Here is an 18,354-nt window from a genome sequence, read left to right as displayed (position 1 = left end):
AATCCACTGAAACATTTAAATCTTAGCTTTGGAAAGATAAGAACAACTGTGCTTCTGAAACTAGTATTGTTTGTCAGTGAAAGTGATTAACCAGCAACAGTAAAAATTGTTGACCGTAAGCAGCAGTTGGCACAGATTTTCTTCCTTTTCACACAGAAGAGGAAAATTTTTGGTATGAGGGTAACATCCATCTGAAAGTGGTTACTTGTTTTCTTTCTAATCAGGATCATTTAATCAGGAACATTCATATGGGGACTTAATCAAGGGTCAAAATTTTGTCACAAAATGCATCTAGCTATTTTCTAGGTGGGCAAAATCACAGAAATCGTTTACCAGTTTTAGGCACAAGTATTCCTAGTTAAGTAGACAAGCCTGTTCAGACCTATTTAAAATTACTGATTCAAAAAGGATACTGCTGAACCTAGATTCAGCACTCTGATTTACCGTGCTGGTCCCCGGGCAGCTGTGCTTGTTCGGTGGAGCTGGCAGTACTCCCTGGCACTGGGGTGAAAATGAACAGCAGGAGGCAGAAAGGATGGTGGCTTCTTAATCCGTTACTGTGGTCCAAGCCCTTCAGACATGGCACATGTTCCCCTCTGCTGACTCTGCTACAGTATAGTACTCTGGCAGGACCAGGACAGGCATCTGGGAGGAGTGAAGCCTTTATCTGCCAAAGCAAGATTCACCAGGTTTTATCTGTTAGATCTCTAGGAAACATACTTAGATGCCTTCTTTAATGAGAGCTAATGTTATTTGCAAGAGACGTTGTCCTGTGTGAGTTGCGTCAATGTCATATTTTCTGCTTTAAGCCTGTTCAGAGTGTTTCATCTGTCAAAGTTAAATGAAAATTGGTAACATAACTGCAGCAGCTGGAATCCTACGGGCAGTGAAATTGTACATTTATACGACGCTCCTGAATTTGGCTCTTAAGCTCTGACTCCTGTATAGTAGGAAAAGAGGGCTGAGTCATGCCTAATGCACAATTTAAGCTGTGATTCAGGTAGTCAACCAGGTTATTTACATCTCCTTCTGTGCCCAACAAGACTTTAAAATGCTAGAACACACCATAATGCTTACAACTTTATTCCCAGACCTCCAGAAACTCTTGTTTTTCCTGTCTGTAGGATATCATTTCATATAAGAAATGCATCATTTAAACAAGATCATTTTTGTTTCTTAGGCTTAAAGAAATGCCTTCTTTCTTTTGAATCTTTGTAGGAGTTGGATCATTCGGAACAGGGTGGAGTGGCTCAGCTAGAACCTGTACTACCCCCAAGGTAAGTGCAATTCTTTAGTGACTCACTTAAAAGTGGTGTTTCTGAGTTAGTTTGCCTAGTTAGTTTCAATGTAGACACTATGAACTCTAGTCCTAATTCAGTAGGTTTGGGTAGATGGTATGCTCACTAATAAATAGGCAGGACTAAGTTGCTACCTAATTAATACTTGTTTGTACTTTATCGGTATGAGCAGGGAGATTATAGGAGGACAACTGTTTGGCTCTTCAGCTAACGTACAGTGGCTGCTGACAGTCACTCCCTTCTGCATCTTTAACCTTTTCACTTGCGGCACTTGCACTTGTGGCTGGGTTTGAGTGGTGAAGGAATGGAGGTGGCAGATGCTGGGCCAGCACCTTTCCAGAAGCACTGGCTAGTTTATACCATTCATTTCAGACCTAAAACACTTGTAAATGTGTGGAATCAACTAACCTTGGGGTTTTTTATTCTCTTGAACCAGCAGGAAAGAAGGTCTGCAGAGGAAAAAGTAGCTGGACCAGCCTTAAATTCAGGTCCGCTAAATGGCAGAGGCGAACTGGAGGGAGATAAGACATTGGTTAGCTAGCTCACTGTGGCTATCTCAACACAAGAGTTTGCTCTGTTGTGTCAGGACAAGAGAATCTTTAAGTTATTAAACTTAGTCTATCAGCAGTAATGAGTATTCATTAACAGGAGAGAATGTGGTAGTTGTACCCACAAGGGAACACCTCATTATTGCCCCTTACAGGCTTGTTTCTTTCTGCTGTTTAGCATAACAGCATTCCTGATTCTCCTGAGGATCTCTGGAACTGCAGTAAATGTTTTGTCCTTTCACTCTTCTGTTCAAATAGATTTTATTTATTTGGGTTTTTTTTAAATTAAGCAGTAATAATTCTCTGAATTGCTTGTTAGGGTTTTCTTGTTTAGTTGAGTTGCCTTACAAATGTATGCATTGGTTTATTTCCAGGTTTAATGCAGTCTAACTTGGAATTTCCCCTTCCCCGTATTAAAAATGCTTAGTTTAGGATGAGACCAAGAAAGGGGAGAGGTGGAAGTTGAACAGAAGCAGAAAATTTGTTTGGAATTTAAAAAATAATCCATACTCACATAGTAGTAGAGAGCTCCTATCAGGAGCATTAGTAGAGCACCAATATCTTCTCAAGTGGTGGATGACACTCACAAAATATGTCAGAAGGACAGTCTGGAGGTGCACTAATGCATGTTTGATGTGTTTGATGATTTTTAAAGACTCTTTATGCAAGCAAATAATTACGCTGAATTACACTATTCAGGAAAAAAAGAGAGGCAATTGTAGCAGAAACTTGGGGTAACTGGCCGAAGATTTCCCCAATAACAATCAAACAATACTGTATTTTTTGAATAGTGGTAAAGTTTCTTAATAACAGGAAGTCAAAGTTTTATGTACATGCTTATTTGTAACAGAGATGATTTTTAATTAGCAAATTATTGATTTGGCTACTCTCTTCAATTCTAAAAATCATGGCTTGTGTATACTGTATAGGCAGGTTTTTTTAAATCAATGCTTAATAGGGGGGATTTTTAGATTTTTAATTTTTTTTTTTAATTACCACTGTCACTTACTAGTGTCTGATTTTGTTTTTGAAACTACTGGTACAGTAATGAGAGTGTGGTACCTCCAGCATTGCCAGAAAACTGGAGAATTTTCACCAGCGTTCCTTTCTGCAGTAGACATCTGTTGCATAAAAATGGTAAATGCTGCTATTGATGGCATTGTGCAATGTGGTGTCATGTGTCATGAATTTCAGCAGAGGCCCAAAAGTCACTTCAGATAAGTGACATCCCAGGGTATGAGCTAGGCTGATTGCTGAAGACCAGCTAGATCAGCAGAGCTTCTCAGGGCTTTCACTGAAGCTCTCCAGTAGAACTCCATCCTGAGGCAGCTTCAGACAAATCTCTTTCTAATGGTGGATTGCTGAAAGAAATCCTGCTTATCTAGTGGGCTCCCAAGAAAGCTGTCAGGCTGCTGCTAAGTAGAAGTGGTGAGCAGACTTGGAAATATGTAGTCAAAGGACCTGTCTTAAGGACTTGATCGTTCAGTCCCACTATCTGAAGAGTTCATGTATTCCCAGAAAGCTTCAGATACTACAGACTGTACAGCCCAGGTCATCACGAGCCATGTTTCCTTATTGCATACTCTATAGCTAGGGCTGTGGTGGAGGATGAGGTGGCAGGCTTATTAATATGCATATTTCACTGATGTTTTGCCCAATTTTTAGGCCTGTGGATGGAAAAATTATACCTGCTCGACCTCCCCCACCTAAAAGTGTTCCTGGAAGGCCACCTCCACCAAAACTCTCTGCAGCCAAGACCACCTCCCAGAAGGATGTTCTGTCACGATCTGCTTCTGACATCGCTCCTGATAAAAAACCCAGCAAGTTCAGATTGGGACCCAAGAGAGCAAAAAGTTCAGTCTTTAAAAATCCAGATCCAGCATTACCTCCTAGGCCTAAACCAGGTCATCCTCTCTACAATAAGTACATGGTGAGAACGGAGGTACTGTATCTGAGACTTGTTTATAGAACAGTGCTGGTGAGAACAGTAGTGAAAAAGGTAGTAAGGTGGGTTACTGTGGTGTGGCTTTCAAAGTGTATCTATCACCATAATCTTCCTTAGAAAATACTAATAGGTAAATAGTAATAAGTACTGTGAGGTAATACTGGAGAAGGCAATATATACATGCAAAGTATAGATATATGTGTGTGGGGGGGGTTGTGTATATATGTGATTTTTATATTTATATCTTTAATGTATAGCTTTTGGGTTTGAGGGGTTCTTTTTAGTGTCACCAGTTCTGAATTCTACTACAGCACGTAAAACGATGCTAAATAATTGTGTTTGTATACTGGTTTTCCCTGTATATGTCAAAATGCTCAAGGAAATTGGGGGAGCATTAGAACTTAAAAAGTAGTTGTCCTTGCTTCATCAAGCCTACAAAGAGTGAGGAACGTAACATCACTTATCTTACATTTTCATTCTATTGATACCATCCCTTTTCATTATAAAAATGTTTCTTTTTGGTATTTACATGTGTTATTAGGGACTATTAAATGTAAGTGGATCAACATTATGGATAAAGAGGAGAGAAACTGGTCAGTCATCAGAGCTGGTGACTGCTTTAATCAGTGTTGGTGTCAAAAAAAAAAAGCACCCACACAACGTCAACATTCATCAGTATGAAATGGAAGTTTTCTGTTGCCATCTTTTTGATCTTCACTCTTGCATTTAGATCCTTGGTGGAGCAGAGGAGCAAGTAAGAGAGCGAAGGGTGTATCTAAGTTAACAGTAGGAAGAGCTTTGAGATAAGGGAAGCCTGTTGCTTCCTCTCCAGTGTAGCCACACATATTTACACAAGAAACATGTGACATTGTTGTAGATGAGATTTTCTTCAGTAGCAGGTCACTAGTAATTCCCTGCCCTCAAGTGTTACTGTCAATGAATTTTTCCCCCCAAGTTGTTTTTCCAGCGTCCTCCATGGCAAATGAACACACTTCTGTGTCAGTGTGTCGCTGAACATCATGTACCACGTGGTATGGTAACAGTTAGGTAGCTAAGAAACTTTTAAAGCAGGTGGTAACACCTGGGTTTCTTGAAGTGGCCTTCGTATCACCAGCAGCCCGTTCTGAATGCCTTCCAAAGGAGCTTGTCCTCTTCCCCCGGACTCCTAAATTAGTTACCTGTAGTAGGTGGTTTGATTATTTCCATCATCTGACCATTTTCACTTGCAGTAGGAATTTCCGGTGCTTAGAAATTAAACAATTTTTTCCATTTACCTTTGTTTCTATTCAAGCAACCTGTGCCTCATGGAGTTGCCAAGGAAGATTGTCTTCCCAGAAACACTGGAGAACTGTCCTGTAAGGTAAGGCATTTTTTTTTCTGCTGATAAATATTTAATGAGCGAGACTGCCATTGCATTACAATATCAAGCGCTTTAGGCTTTAAAGGTTACACTAAGAAATGTAATAGTAGTTTATTACATCCTTGTGTTTCTTTAATAAAAACAAAACAACCATGAAAACAAAACCCAATAATGGTTATTTGCTTTATAGCACAGGGACATTCTGCTTACAGAGCACAGCAACAGTAATTACTTGGGAGTGCCAGAAGGGAAAGAAACTGGTAAAGTTCCTCTGTCTCATAGGAAAATAATCACTCCCTTGGCTGAGTATCTGAAAAGTGGGCAAAAGATAAGCGAGTAGTTTCATGAAGTGGTTGTACATGATGTATCAGTGAATTGGCTTTGACATATGGATATCAAAGTATTTTCCTCTCTGTGCTTCTACAATACCTAGCCTGGTTTTAGGGCATGACTGTATTCATATTAAATAGGTAGTATAAGTTATAGCTGTTAGCAGCCTTTTTGATTATTATCAGAAACCTGCATGGCTGAAATAGATTTCTATGCAATCTGCTGTTACCTGTTGTAATTCATATTATTCTGGCCTTATCTTTGTCCGTGTTGGGGTTTTTGTACACAATTAATGACTTTGAATGTAATTCACGCACAGTGATTATCATTGGTACAGTCTAAAACTTCCTAGTGGATGGGATAGAGAAGAAGGCTCAGCATTTTTCACATTTTGAGTGTAATTTCCCTTTATAAAGATCTCACAACAAATTTGTCATTTCCTCTCTGAGTTATCTTCTGTAAGCAAAGGTCTATGGCTTGCTGGCCCCTCTAAAATGCTGGGCAGTCAGCAGATGTGCTGCCCAGGCTGAGTGTGCTGGGGAGGGTTGGGCTGGAGGGTTCTCTCCGAGCGAGGAAGAGGAACTGGCAGCACACAGGACCAAGCAGCAGCGCAAAACTTGGCCACAACCCTTGCAATGAGAGTTGCTATCATTGCTCCAGATTTCTGACCCACAGAGATAGCTGAGGCTTTCTCTATACTGGGAAAAGTTACGTGCCTTCCCTTCCTTTTACTGGCTCAGAAGTAATTTTGGTGAAATGCATTCCAGTTTACATTGGCAAAAGGTGTACAGAATGCAGACCCATAGCTGTGTGACCCATGCTAATTATTGCCTCCAAAGGTGATTCTCTGATACCAGAACAGTGTGTCCAAGGTCAGAAAATCACTTTCAGAGTACATAACAGGGAATCTCTGTTAGTATCTTCTGTGATTTAGAAACCATTTGGATTTATTTGTTGTCAGGATTCAAACCACCCTCCAAAAGTTTCCAACACAAGCGTACCTCATGCTGTCGTCCTGCATGATTTTCCTGCAGGTAAGTAAATGTGAATATTCTGGAAGCTTGTTTTACTCCAAGACTTTCAAATGGGAACTTTTGTAGGGACTAGAACTTAAAAATTATGAGGAAGCTCAGCCTGCAAGGTCTGCGTGTAGAGTTGTTCAAATCCATGGGTTTAGCTGTAGTTGGGCTAGCCTTTCAGTTAAAGCTAACTGGTTTATCAAGTAAAGTTACCCATAATAATTCCATTACCCAATTACGAAACAAACATTACACAATTACTCCAAAAACTCATTCTGATTGTCTGTGGGGTTTATATGAAGGTTTTACTTTGAGAAAATTGGTGAGTGTGACAAATAAAATGATGCTGTCTTACAGAGCATGCTGATGACTTGAACCTTCATTCTGGAGACACCGTTTGTCTGCTGGAGAAAATCGATACTGAGTGGTACAGAGGAAAATGTGGGAGTCGCACAGGGATATTTCCTGCCAGCTTTGTTAAAGTAGTTGTATGTAGGCCTTGTATGCATTGCTACATAAGATCCTATTGCGTTTGTTTTCTGGTTCAATTTAACTATGGATCCTGTGTGTCTTAACTCCATTCTGTAGCTGGATAATCTCTTTTCCCTCTGGCAGTGCAGAAGACCTGTCTACTTGTTTGTGTGGTATTAGAAAGATGCTTGATTTGGCACAACCGACTTGTGTTATGGGGGTTATTTTGCTGTTAATTTGAGGCCAAGTGAGAAAATCATGGCCCTTACCAGATTAACTCTCTTTGTTAACCTGGGTTGTTTCTCAGGGCCTGCAGAGCAGGTTATTTTTCAGAGCCACACGTAAGAATCAACACTCAGTAAGATGGTTGCTTTTTGTGCCTCCCCTCAACCCCCCAGCTTCTCTCATTTTCTTACCCCTTGAACTGGACTGGAATCACCACTTCTATAGCCTTGTGGTGAACTAGGTCAGGGCAGCAGCTGCACCCAAAGAAACATGTTTTTTTTCTTCCCAGAATATTTTTTTTCCAGCTGGATCAATTCACCTAAGTGGCTAACTAAGTGGCTGCACAAATGGTTGTGCTGGCACAGTGCAAGGAGATGGTGTTTTTGCAAATGAGCAGCTTAAAGCAATCCTGTTACTGAATGTGACGCTTGACAGTGATGGCAGGCAAGAGACAGGTGCTGTTTTGGAGTCCAGTAGCAATTGAGTGAGTGCCTCATCTTTAAAAGAGACACAGTATGGTTCACTGGGTCAAAAGCTGGGTCAGATCTACTGCAAGCCTGAGTCTGACATTGAACTATTTTGTGACAGTGGGAAAAGCCGTTGGGCTGTCCACACCAGCATAGCGAAGGTGTATGGCTGGGCATTAAAGACAGTAAGTGTCTGTTGTCAGGACAGCTGGTAGAGAGGAGCACTGCTGGTACCTGCTGGTACATGGACAATACCAAGCCTTTGGTAACCATTAGAGAGTGTAGGGTGTCTGTCTGGTTTGTAATGGTGCTACTCAAGAAAGATTTGAGAAGGGCTGAAGAATAAAAACTAAACTCGGGGTTAGTAATAATGGAACCACGCTGGATTCACTTTCATGAGAAAGAATTGTTAACTAAATTGCACAGACCAACAATTTAATTTAAAAGCCTTTGTCACTACTGATGGCTAATAGTGAAAAGATTTTGTGTGAAAGCAGTGGAATGAGTATTTGGAATCAAAGTCAGCATTGATACAGACAGATACAACTTCATAAAAGCTAGGGAAGGCGTATTCCATATTTCTGTTCTAGTTGTAAAAGGTGGTTACCCTTTGAGTGCAAAAATCTTTTGTTTCAGCAAAATTTAAAAAAAAAAGCAAAAAGTGTGTAGTACATGAGGCTAATTTACTGAGTGAATTCTCCTGTCCATTCATGTGAGATTTGATCTTGATACAAGGTCTCTACATAATACACTATAGTGTGTTTTGCAATATTGAGCTGGGTAGGAGACCTAACAATAATACATGGCTGTTGCTTCCCACAGAACCTTTGTTAAAGGAGCTGGTATCTGTGGTACTTCAAGAGCACTGCAAAGGTTATTTGTCCTAAAAGGCAGCATGATTTCCTCCAGTCCTTCACATAAGCTAATGAAACATTCTTGTTGTTTTTAGGGGAACTGGCTCATGTGATAGCAAGCACTCAAAGCTCCTCACTGGGGTCTCTAGGCTTGCAGTCTTATACATCTCACAGATCATCCTTCATGTCACAACAAAGCCACAACTGAAGTCCTCTTATGATAAAGGACTTCAATGCTGTCTGGTATATCCATGTATTGATTTTCTAAATTCTATTTCTCCAGTTCAAGTGAGATTTGTGAGATGTATTTTTGTTTGGAGGATAGCTGGCTGCCAAAGCCCAGAAAAGATAAGTGTAAACAATAATTTTGTCTATTGTGATATATTGTGCTAGTAAATAATAGAGAGCAATTACCAAATGAAAGTTGGGAGCTAAATGCAACACATGCAGTAGCATCCAGTCCTATATTCTGTCAATGAATCATGCCACAAGTAGAAACAGTAAACCTGCTTCGTAACAGAAAACATTTAAGAGTGCTTTTTGCTTGCATGAGATTGAAAAATGAGAAATCAGGCATACAAACCCCAAATCTACATTAATACGGTCATATATCATAGCACGCCAGTGACTGTAGAGCGTCACATGGAGTTCATAACTGGAGCTTATGCTTAGCTCAAAAATAGATTATTTTAACTAGTTCCAAGTTTATTGTAGTTATGTTGCCACGTCCTTGAAATGGAAGATTTTACTTATTTTGTTGTCTTATTAGATTGATGTTCCAGAAGAAGGCAACAGGAAAAAAATACCCTGTTCATCACGATGTATTAAGTAAGTCAGATAAATCTTATTTTCTTTCTCGTGTTGATTTGCTAGGAAATAAAAAGCAAGATAACTTTGAGGCAGGTGTTATCCGCACTGAGGTTAATACGGTTAACAGTTTCTTCACCAAAACACATTTTAAAAATTAAGCTCTCAAACCTGAAAGTTTTTGACATTTTAGTAAGACTCATATTCAGGTAAAAAATGCCTAAAAACTTGCTTCATGGCTTAAAAAAATTAGTAGATCACTTTATCTTTATAATAAATGTTTATAATAGATATAGTCCCCTTCACTCACTTTCCTTCCTCTTACAAGCTGTATTAGAAGAGCATTTTCCATCATTTTTCATTAAAATCAGTTACAGAAACTGTGAACCAATCTGATTAACCTCAGCAGCATCACACTCCTCTCTGCTCCTGGCCTGGTTATTTTCTTCCAGTATCCTCGTAAGATGTAACATGGTAGGGCTCCTAGTCATCTGAAAGAACAAGATAAAATGGGACAGAATATTGCTATACTTGAAGTAGAGAAATCTAACTTTAAATTGTGTAACTATACAGGTGAACCTAAAGTTTCCCAGATAAAATTACCAGATGTACTTCAAGCACTTTCATTTCTGATTTGCAAAGAACTTGTACTAAGATTTGTGGGCAAGGAACAGCTTTTCAGGCTATGTTTACCTAATGATGAGTTATTGGATTTTGTAATCATTCATTGCAGCAATTAAAGCAAATTCAGATAGAGGCAGGAACTACTGGTATCAAAGCCAGCATTCAGTTTGTTCTTCAGATGGCATTTGGCTTATATTAAATGAAACTTTGTTTTTAAAAGCTGCTTCTACAATTAAGAAAGAAACAAAGTGCTAGCTGTGTCCTGAAGCTTTTGCAAAGATAGGAGTGGGACTCAAGCTTCTTAAATTGGTTGCATGCTATGATACTATAGAAAGAATTAAAACCTATTATCGCTTTTTTCCAGCACGGTATTTCTGATAAATCAAGAATTTTCTTAGGGTAATTTCTTCTGTTCATTTTATTAATTTATTAAATTATTACCTCTAAGTGAGGGAAAATATTAATTACATTTTATATAGTTTCTTCAGTATTATACCAAATTATCAGATGCATTGTTGTTTATTTCTTCAGTGGAAAAGTTACTTCCCTGTGCCTGGGATAGGTTTATACAGAATAAAGCTTGTCAAAGTAGATAACAACTAGCTTCCCTGTGTGAAGCCTCCACGTATTTGGGATTTGGAACAAACACCCACCCCCCCCACCCATGTTTGATTACATCTAAATTGGATGCTAGCTCAAAAAAACATCGACCTCTCAACAAAAGTGCATCAGGACACTTACTTGGATATAGGCAAAAATATAAAAAGGGAGAGGTAGCCTAGAGACAAAGTGATACCTTTTTTTTTTTTTTTTTTGTGGTAGTTTGGAAGAGACATAGGGTCTTACCAAAATCCTGTAGCAGGGATGGGAACCAGGGCTAGTCTCCAGCTTTCCGCGCATTCTATCTTCAGTGCATTCTTTCATCATTTTAAAGATAGCAATCCATATTTTCCACAATGCCGTCTTATTAGTAAGCAGGCAATAATAATAAATAAGCAAAGTAAGTTTCTTTTTTATTTGTGCAGAGGCCCAAGATGTGTAGCACGATTTGAATATATTGGAGATCAGAAAGATGAGCTCAGTTTTTCAGAAGGTGAAACTATTATACTTAAAGAGTATGTAAATGAAGAATGGGCCAAAGGAGAGCTCAGAGGCTCGTCTGGAATTTTCCCCTTGAACTTTGTGGAAGTAATTGAAGATCTGCCTGGAACAGGTATGAATATGTTGCAAAGATCTTCAAGAACATGGTTTTGTACTGCATGCGTGTAGGAGAAAAGTCCAAAAGGACAATAAAAGCGGGAAGGAGGTAGAAAGGAAGAGAAGACAGATTATTTTTTTTTAAAAAAAGGAATAGTAGGACTTCTTAAGAAGCTATTCTTACAATCGCTTTGAATATCTAAAGTCTTTATAATTAGTAACATTATGAATAGTCATCGCTGCTATTCTAAATTCTGCTTTACTTATGCAGGTACAGGAGCAGCACTGAAGAACAAGGTGGAGGTTTCTTCTTCCCTTCCTCAGGTAATGAAGTTGTATAGGTGAGGGCCAGAATTTACATAGTGGTTTCACAGATTTACACAGACATTTACATATTATAATGTCAGATTAACTTTAAATCTTTAAACCACAACTTCAAACCTGAACGTAACACAACTCCCACAGTGCACAATGCTGCAAGGTCACATCTTGAATTCTGACAGTTGGTCTAAACTGATTGTATTCATAGCTTCTGGCAAGTTAGCATAAGTGCATTTTTATCCTTTGTGCTTAAGCAAATTCTCATTAGCCCTATTTTAAGTATTGCTGCAGTGGTCTAATTTTGAATTTATTAATCCTGTACCCTGCTACCAATGATAAAAAGGAACACATCTGAGCCTGGATGAAATTCTGTGGTAATTGCTGAAATGCCATTCTAGCCTACATCTGTAGTGATACTATGGAATGAGAGAGAGTCAGGACACCTGTGGTCTGTACAGCTGCTTTCATCACTATCCACAGCTTACAGGCTCCATTAATGCTTCTAAAATTAATGCGTTTCTTCTGTTCGCTTGACTAGAACAACAGACGCTCAACAGAGTGGTGTGAAGCGCTTCATGATTTTACAGCAGAAACCAAAGATGATTTATCCTTCAAAAAGGGGGACTACATCCAAATACTGGAGCAAGTAGATTCAGAGTGGTATAGAGGAAGACTGAACGAAAAGGAAGGAATTTTCCCAGCAGTTTTTGTACAGACCTGCTCAGGTACGGTGCTCCTACTAGATGTCAATTCATTATTCCTTGGGTTGTCACAGTCATGACAGATTTCTGGGAGAAACCAACTATTCCACTGCATTAACAAGCCACACACCACCACAGTCCTTAGTATCCTAAAGCTAAACTAACTGTTGAGCGACCCTCTCTAATAATAGCACTATAATGCTCTAGTCAGCGAGTAATCTGGGAGGTGATAGGCATACTGGAATGGTCTGAAGTGTCATCTGGGCACAGGCAAAACAGGACCATCGAGTTGCCTATAGCAGGAATTCAGGGGTGCAAAAGATGGGGGGAAGCCCAGTTTTCCCTCAGCTGAAGAGAAACACTGCAGCACTGCCAAAAAGAGCTGTTAGAGCTGTAAATAACTACAACTGCTCTTTCTTGGCACAGAACTACTGTAATCCCCTTGAAGCAAGGAATCAACAACACTTGCTCTCCTCAAGTTCCTGTTTGGTCCCCAAATCAATGCAGTCAAACCTTGACAGAGAAGAGACAAAAGCAGAATTTTTTCCCACAGTTTTTGCAAGTAAAGCAAACATTTAAGTGAGCGAACTTTAAATTTAGTCCTCCTAGAAGCAGAACCATGAGAATGTGTTAGTACTATAAAATGAACTTGTGTCGAGATTTTTATTCCAGTAAGACAGGGAATTTGCTAAGCAGCAGTAGTAGTAACATCTAGACGTGCTGTAGCACAGTAGCGGGGGGGAAAACATGAGAATGACAGGAAGCTTCTCCAGAAAGAGAAATTTCTTTCATTCCAATCCAAGTAATTTGTCTTGTCCTCATTTAGCAGCCAGGGTAGAGCTGTCACAGTCCGTAGGAGGGAAGAAAGGAAAAGCCAAAGCTCTTTATGATTTTCATGGAGAAAATGAAGATGAGCTTTCCTTCAAAGTAAGTACCTCTCTTAGCCCAATTTTCCAAAAGGTCTTATGGTCCTAAACAATGCTAAAAAATAAGATTTATCCACTGTGAAAATAGGCTTGGAACAAGAAAGAATGAAGGGCATAGACTAGGCATAGATATTAACACAATTGATAAACGGTCTCTCTAAAAAAATTTCTTGCCCTTACCACTTCTATTTTGCATTGGAAAAATCTTCATTGAAGACATTGAAAAAGAGGTCAGGAGTTGCAGAATTCCCAACTTCTCTGATCAAAGACAAACCAACCTCATTTTGCAGTGCATTCAGCTCTCAATCGGTTGATATCGTCAAGGGAGCCCCTCTTTTAACAAGACAGACAGCAACAGGGAGAATAACAGTAAGAGTGCCGGTGCTACAGCAGCAGTGCCTCAAAGGGACACCTAGTACAGCAAAATCTGAAAGTTTGGCAACACACACACAGTTGCCATGGGAACAAGGGGAGAAATTAAATACTTGCTGGATGCCTAGATAATATTAAGAACCATGAACAAGAAACAGCGTGCCCTGTAGATTCAGTCATGATTTAGGTAACTCTGTCCTCAAAAGCAAGTTTCTGAGAAACAGCAGACTGTCACAGGAGGCCCAAAATTGTGTTTATCAGCTGGAAGACACTATTTTTCCCTTCTAAAACTAGCAAAAAAATTAAGTTTCAAGCATTGCAAGCTGCTAATGCTAAAGGATAGAGGTGATTCTTTAAAACAGAAAATGGTAGTGGAGGTACTGGAAAGAAGGCCGGGGCCAGGATGGTATTTTAGATGAGGGTGTGGCATGGCACAGTGGAAACAGGAACAAGGAGCTGCAATTTTATTTTCAGCAGCTACACTGAGCGCTTTCCTTTTTGGGAAAGGCAAGTTTCCAAGTGCTAGAAAATATTAGGACTAAATTGAAGGAAACAAAACCCCCACTCTGAAGTGTTTTTAGAAAAGAAACCTTCGTAACAGAGCTGGGAAACATACCAAAGTACCAAGCAAGGCAGGGGCCCATGAGCCAGCCCTCTAACTTACCCACCCGACCTGGAGAGCTGAAGTGATGCAGAAGTACCCAGCAGTGCTATCTTTTCCTTCTGGAAGGCTGTAATTTTTCAGCATAGAGAAGTATTTACCCCAAGAGAAGCTTCAGCTGGCTTTGGCAAACCATCTCAGAGATGTAACCAACAGAAGAGACCGGCCACATCCTACTTCTTCTCTTTTTTGATTGATACTGCTTCTGAATAACATCAGCTACGCCTGCGTTAACACTCCACACTGTAAGCTGTACTGGCTCACATTGCTTCTTCTCTTACAGGCAGGTGATACAATAACAGAGCTGGAATCTGTAGACGAGGACTGGATGAGTGGAGAGATACAAGGAAAGTCTGGGATATTTCCCAAGAACTTTGTTCAGATTTTAAAAACACAGTGAAGTGTTGCCTCTTTGTACTCCCTGCATGTGGGAGAGAATGTTTTCTATCCTAAAGGCACAGCAAAGACATCGTGTTTTGACTATCAATGTTTTGCACTACTTTTTCTAGACAGTCATATTAGTATCTTGAAGTCAAATAAGAAAACTTTAGTCTTTTGTGACAGTGTATGTAGTCATGCTTCATGAATGCTCTGAGAGCAAATACAAGCAGGATTTTCAGTGGTTTTCAACTAGGGAAATACTGTGGTGCAACACCATTTTAACTTAAATAGCATTCTAGTATGTTTACTATCTGGTATTACATTTATCATGCACAAAGTCTGCATAAAGTAAGGTTCTTTGGGCTTCTTTAAAAACTTTAAAATCCAGATTTAAAATATGTTTTTAAGATATAATTACAGCACTCAGTACGTAGATCAAGTTTGATATTCAGGTCTCATTACTGCTCATTACTTCCACATTAGCAGTAGAATCCACTTGTTTTATGACTTAGAGGATAAGAAAGATAATATATTTCATAGTAGAAAAATATCAAATCTAATACTGGTAAGAGGGAAAACTCAGAAACAAATCCTTGTGTAGTATTCTTTTCTTAGCCCAAGCTGCTTATACAGGACAATCACAAAAGTAAAACTTAAGTATTTTGCCTCATAATGAATAATGTTCAAATTAGTAAGAATCATCTTAGACCTTTCTCCCTTCCCCTAAAATCCTTTTCAGATACAGGTTTAGATTTCTCTGCTGCCCACTGTCCTTCAAGCACCATTGTACCCCCTCTTTCCCAGCTGAAGTTAGCTGTGACAGAATTTACTGTTTTCTCCGATCCCCTCCGTGCAGTAGCTGCACTATTCCAACCATTTGCCCCTCCGTGCCCTTCAGCTAAGTGGAAAGCCAGTCTTCACTCATTCTGCGTTTCATTTGTCACTCAAGCACCGAGATATACTTCAGTAATGCTATTCCTATCCTTAACATGAAGGATATTACACAGCCGCGGTTTTAAGCTTTCAGCAGACACGGGATTAGTTTCCAGTTTGTTACCACATACCAGCTCTACTGAGCATCATTACAACTGGTCTGTCGAGGCCTTAAGGAAAACACGCCTGGCAAGAAGGTACTTCGAGCAGCTCTAATGAAGGCATTTAGTAAAAAGCAGCAGTATGACTTGAACAGCAAATTAAGACATTATTGAGGTAGCGTGACATAAAAGGAACTTCTGGCAGTAAACTCCTTTCTGCAACACCTGGCTTCTGACAAAATAGTTAAATGCATCTTGATTAACTTCTAACTTCATCGGACTGGAATAGAAAGAAATTATGCTGCAGCTGGCTTTGCTGACAGTATTTCATCACTGTCTAACAAAAAGGAACCAGTAAGCTGTTGTTACGAGTCGTTACTCCAGAGACATGCGGATCACCAGGCACCGGGACACCCTTAGAAACTTTTTCTTTGTGCGTCTGCAAGTTCGGGCTGCAGGAACGCCCACAGTTGAGCAGCAGACGGAGTCTGGAAACGAGAATGACCGTGAGACGTTTTGCCTTAGTCATGTGCCTGCCTACAGCTTTATTGATAGGAGGTTTAAGGAATACAGCAACAAACACCTACTGCTACAAAAGATCAGAGTGCATCTAAATTTGGTGCCAATGCGTGCTGGGGGGAGCCCAGAGCCCTCCCCTCCCCATGCACTGCACTTTGGTTACCACCACAGCTGGCATGAACAAGCTCACAGCCAAAACTGAACTGAAAGATGCTCCCACAGCAGGGAACGGGCCTCCAGTCTCAGTAGCAGACTGGAACTCTGCTGACACGAGCCCACAGCAGAGCCACGGGCGCCTCGGCACCACCCTGATCTCACACCACACAGCACTCTCAAATACCAGACGCAGGTGTCAGCCCTCAGCTCCGGAACCTTCACGCCCCAATATCATTCAGACAACTAGGGTATGAAGATCACACAAAGGTTTAATGAGCAAAGAATTTCACTTTAACTTTCTTTACAGGGATTAACATTAGAAAAACAATTATTATGGGCTATTCTAGGAAAATGGAAACAATTTATACAGCTATTATTCAGTTTTACCTTCCCCAACAAGTCTATCCGGAACTCCTGTGGAATCAAACTTTAACATAAGTCCACTCTGAGGACAAGTCTTCCCACTCTCCAAGTTCTCCTGCCTGCAGATTCCAAAGGTTTTTGTTGTTTATTCCAATAAAACAGCCATCTCCTCCTAGAGAAATCCAAGTAAACAGATAGCTTTCCAGACTTGCAAGCCCACTCTACTTTTCAGCCATGAACTCTGAGTGGATTCCCCTTCTTCCACCATGACCTGTGCCAACACAATTCCTGAACCCCCAGTGAGAGCAGCAGAACCCAGCAGAGCCTACAGCAACAAACCCGGGTCCCCCAAAGACGTACCGCATCATTGTGGTGGTGTATGACGTTTACTTCCTGTTTGTCTGGCAGTTTTCTAAGATTTTGATACAACTCTCAAAAGCAGAACTGAATTTTTTTATATTTTTTTTTCAGTTTCCTCTTCCCTGTTTTTATAACTGTGACCAGTTGTTTTTGTAACTTCCACTGAATGTTTAAAGTCAGTGCCTATCAGCAGGTAAGACCACTCTGCTTTATTTTAATCACCTCCTCCCCACGACGCGGGGCAGGAAGAGCGGCAAAGCCTGATGTTCAGCGCAGGGAGTGCCATCCAAGGGCTGCTCGCGTTGCTGCAGGCAGCTACAACAGCATAGTTACTAGAACTGAGAACAAAGTTGGATGGCTTGGCTTTTACAGGAAGGGATTTTCATAAGACTTGATGGCCTAGGATCACCATGAAACCGCATACAGATCAGAACATAAAATTCCTAAGGTGTACAGTACATGATCTGCAAAAAAAAAACCAAGAATGAGGTGGAGCACAAATCCTAACTGCAATATAGTAGCAAATTTCAGCTGTAATTTTTGAAATTCAGCTAAACCTCCATACATTAGTGTGATAATAAAAGCCTCATTTTCTGTTTGACCCACCCTCTGGAAGTATCTTCAGGAAAACATCTTTGTTCTGTGTACAAGTAACAGTGTCATAAATAAGTATTTGTTAAGTCCAGTAAGTTTGTTATGGTACCTCTGTAAATTAAGAATGTATTTAACCAATAAAATTTTTATAATTAAGTCATGATGGCATTTTAATTGTCTTATGCTGTGGATAGCTGAGCTTTCCATTTGACATGATAGATCTCATTCTGCTTATGTATTTAACCCAAGGCCAAAAACAACCCACAAAACCACCAAACCCCAGCCCCCAAACAAGAGTACAATGATACTGCACCACCTGACAAGTACTCCAAACCCCTCTGAGAATCCCGATGGCTTTAACGGTTTATTCAAGCCTTCAGCCTCAGGTACATTTCACACTTGCCCCCTGCAGAATCTCTATTTGCTACCTGCAGCAAGCAGCTGCCATTGTGGCACATCACACAAGACAGTGATGCTCTACTCTTGCTTTGGCAACATTACTTGTGACAAAGGCATGGGCTGGCCCTGAGCCAATGAAAAATTCTACATGTACTTACACGTGCGCTCTGCTGACTGCTGCTATTCATACACTGTGATTTTTCACATGGTATTTGTATAGGGGATGCAGAAAATCTTCCTTCCTGCTTGCTTTCCCCCCCCATCTGAAACCACTTTCTAAAGCTTGCATGTCATACTAGGCTTTCTGCAACGTAAGACTCCTCAAACGTACAGCTGAAGGAAAAATTAACACGAGAAAAACACAGTAGTTTTCAGAAACACCACCTTAGGATTTTTAACTCTCCTAGTCTATGTACAGAGGA

The 18,354-nt window shown here is 40.1% G+C and overlaps 1 protein-coding gene across 8 annotated transcripts in view; it reads left to right on the top strand.

Moving 5' to 3' along the window:
* SH3D19 (SH3 domain containing 19) overlaps positions 1–17,689 on the top strand; it is an 89,437-nt gene extending 71,748 nt beyond the window's left edge. For 2 of the 8 annotated variants that reach the window (XM_080407451.1, XM_080407452.1), the window contains exons 10-20: positions 1,219–1,277; positions 3,512–3,788; positions 5,083–5,151; positions 6,443–6,515; positions 6,858–6,988; positions 9,287–9,345; positions 10,974–11,161; positions 11,417–11,469; positions 12,005–12,191; positions 12,994–13,094; positions 13,310–17,689. In XM_080407451.1, coding sequence (XP_080263577.1) covers positions 1,219–1,277; positions 3,512–3,788; positions 5,083–5,151; positions 6,443–6,515; positions 6,858–6,988; positions 9,287–9,345; positions 10,974–11,161; positions 11,417–11,469; positions 12,005–12,191; positions 12,994–13,094; positions 13,310–13,597 — 1,485 coding nt within the window. In that variant the 3' untranslated portion in view covers positions 13,598–17,689. The remainder of the gene's footprint in view (positions 1–1,218; positions 1,278–3,511; positions 3,789–5,082; positions 5,152–6,442; positions 6,516–6,857; positions 6,989–9,286; positions 9,346–10,973; positions 11,162–11,416; positions 11,470–12,004; positions 12,192–12,993; positions 13,095–13,309) is intronic. The other 6 variants (XM_080407457.1, XM_080407458.1, XM_080407453.1 and 3 more) reach the window with 5 other exon arrangements.
* Positions 17,690–18,354: the final 665 nt, after the last annotated feature.

Source organism: Falco punctatus (genome assembly GCF_963210335.1).
Source record: "Falco punctatus genome assembly, chromosome: 1".
Lineage (NCBI taxonomy): Eukaryota > Metazoa > Chordata > Aves > Falconiformes > Falconidae > Falco > Falco punctatus.
The sequence above is the reverse complement of the archived record's forward strand: the minus strand, read 5'-3'. Positions and strand labels throughout refer to the sequence as shown.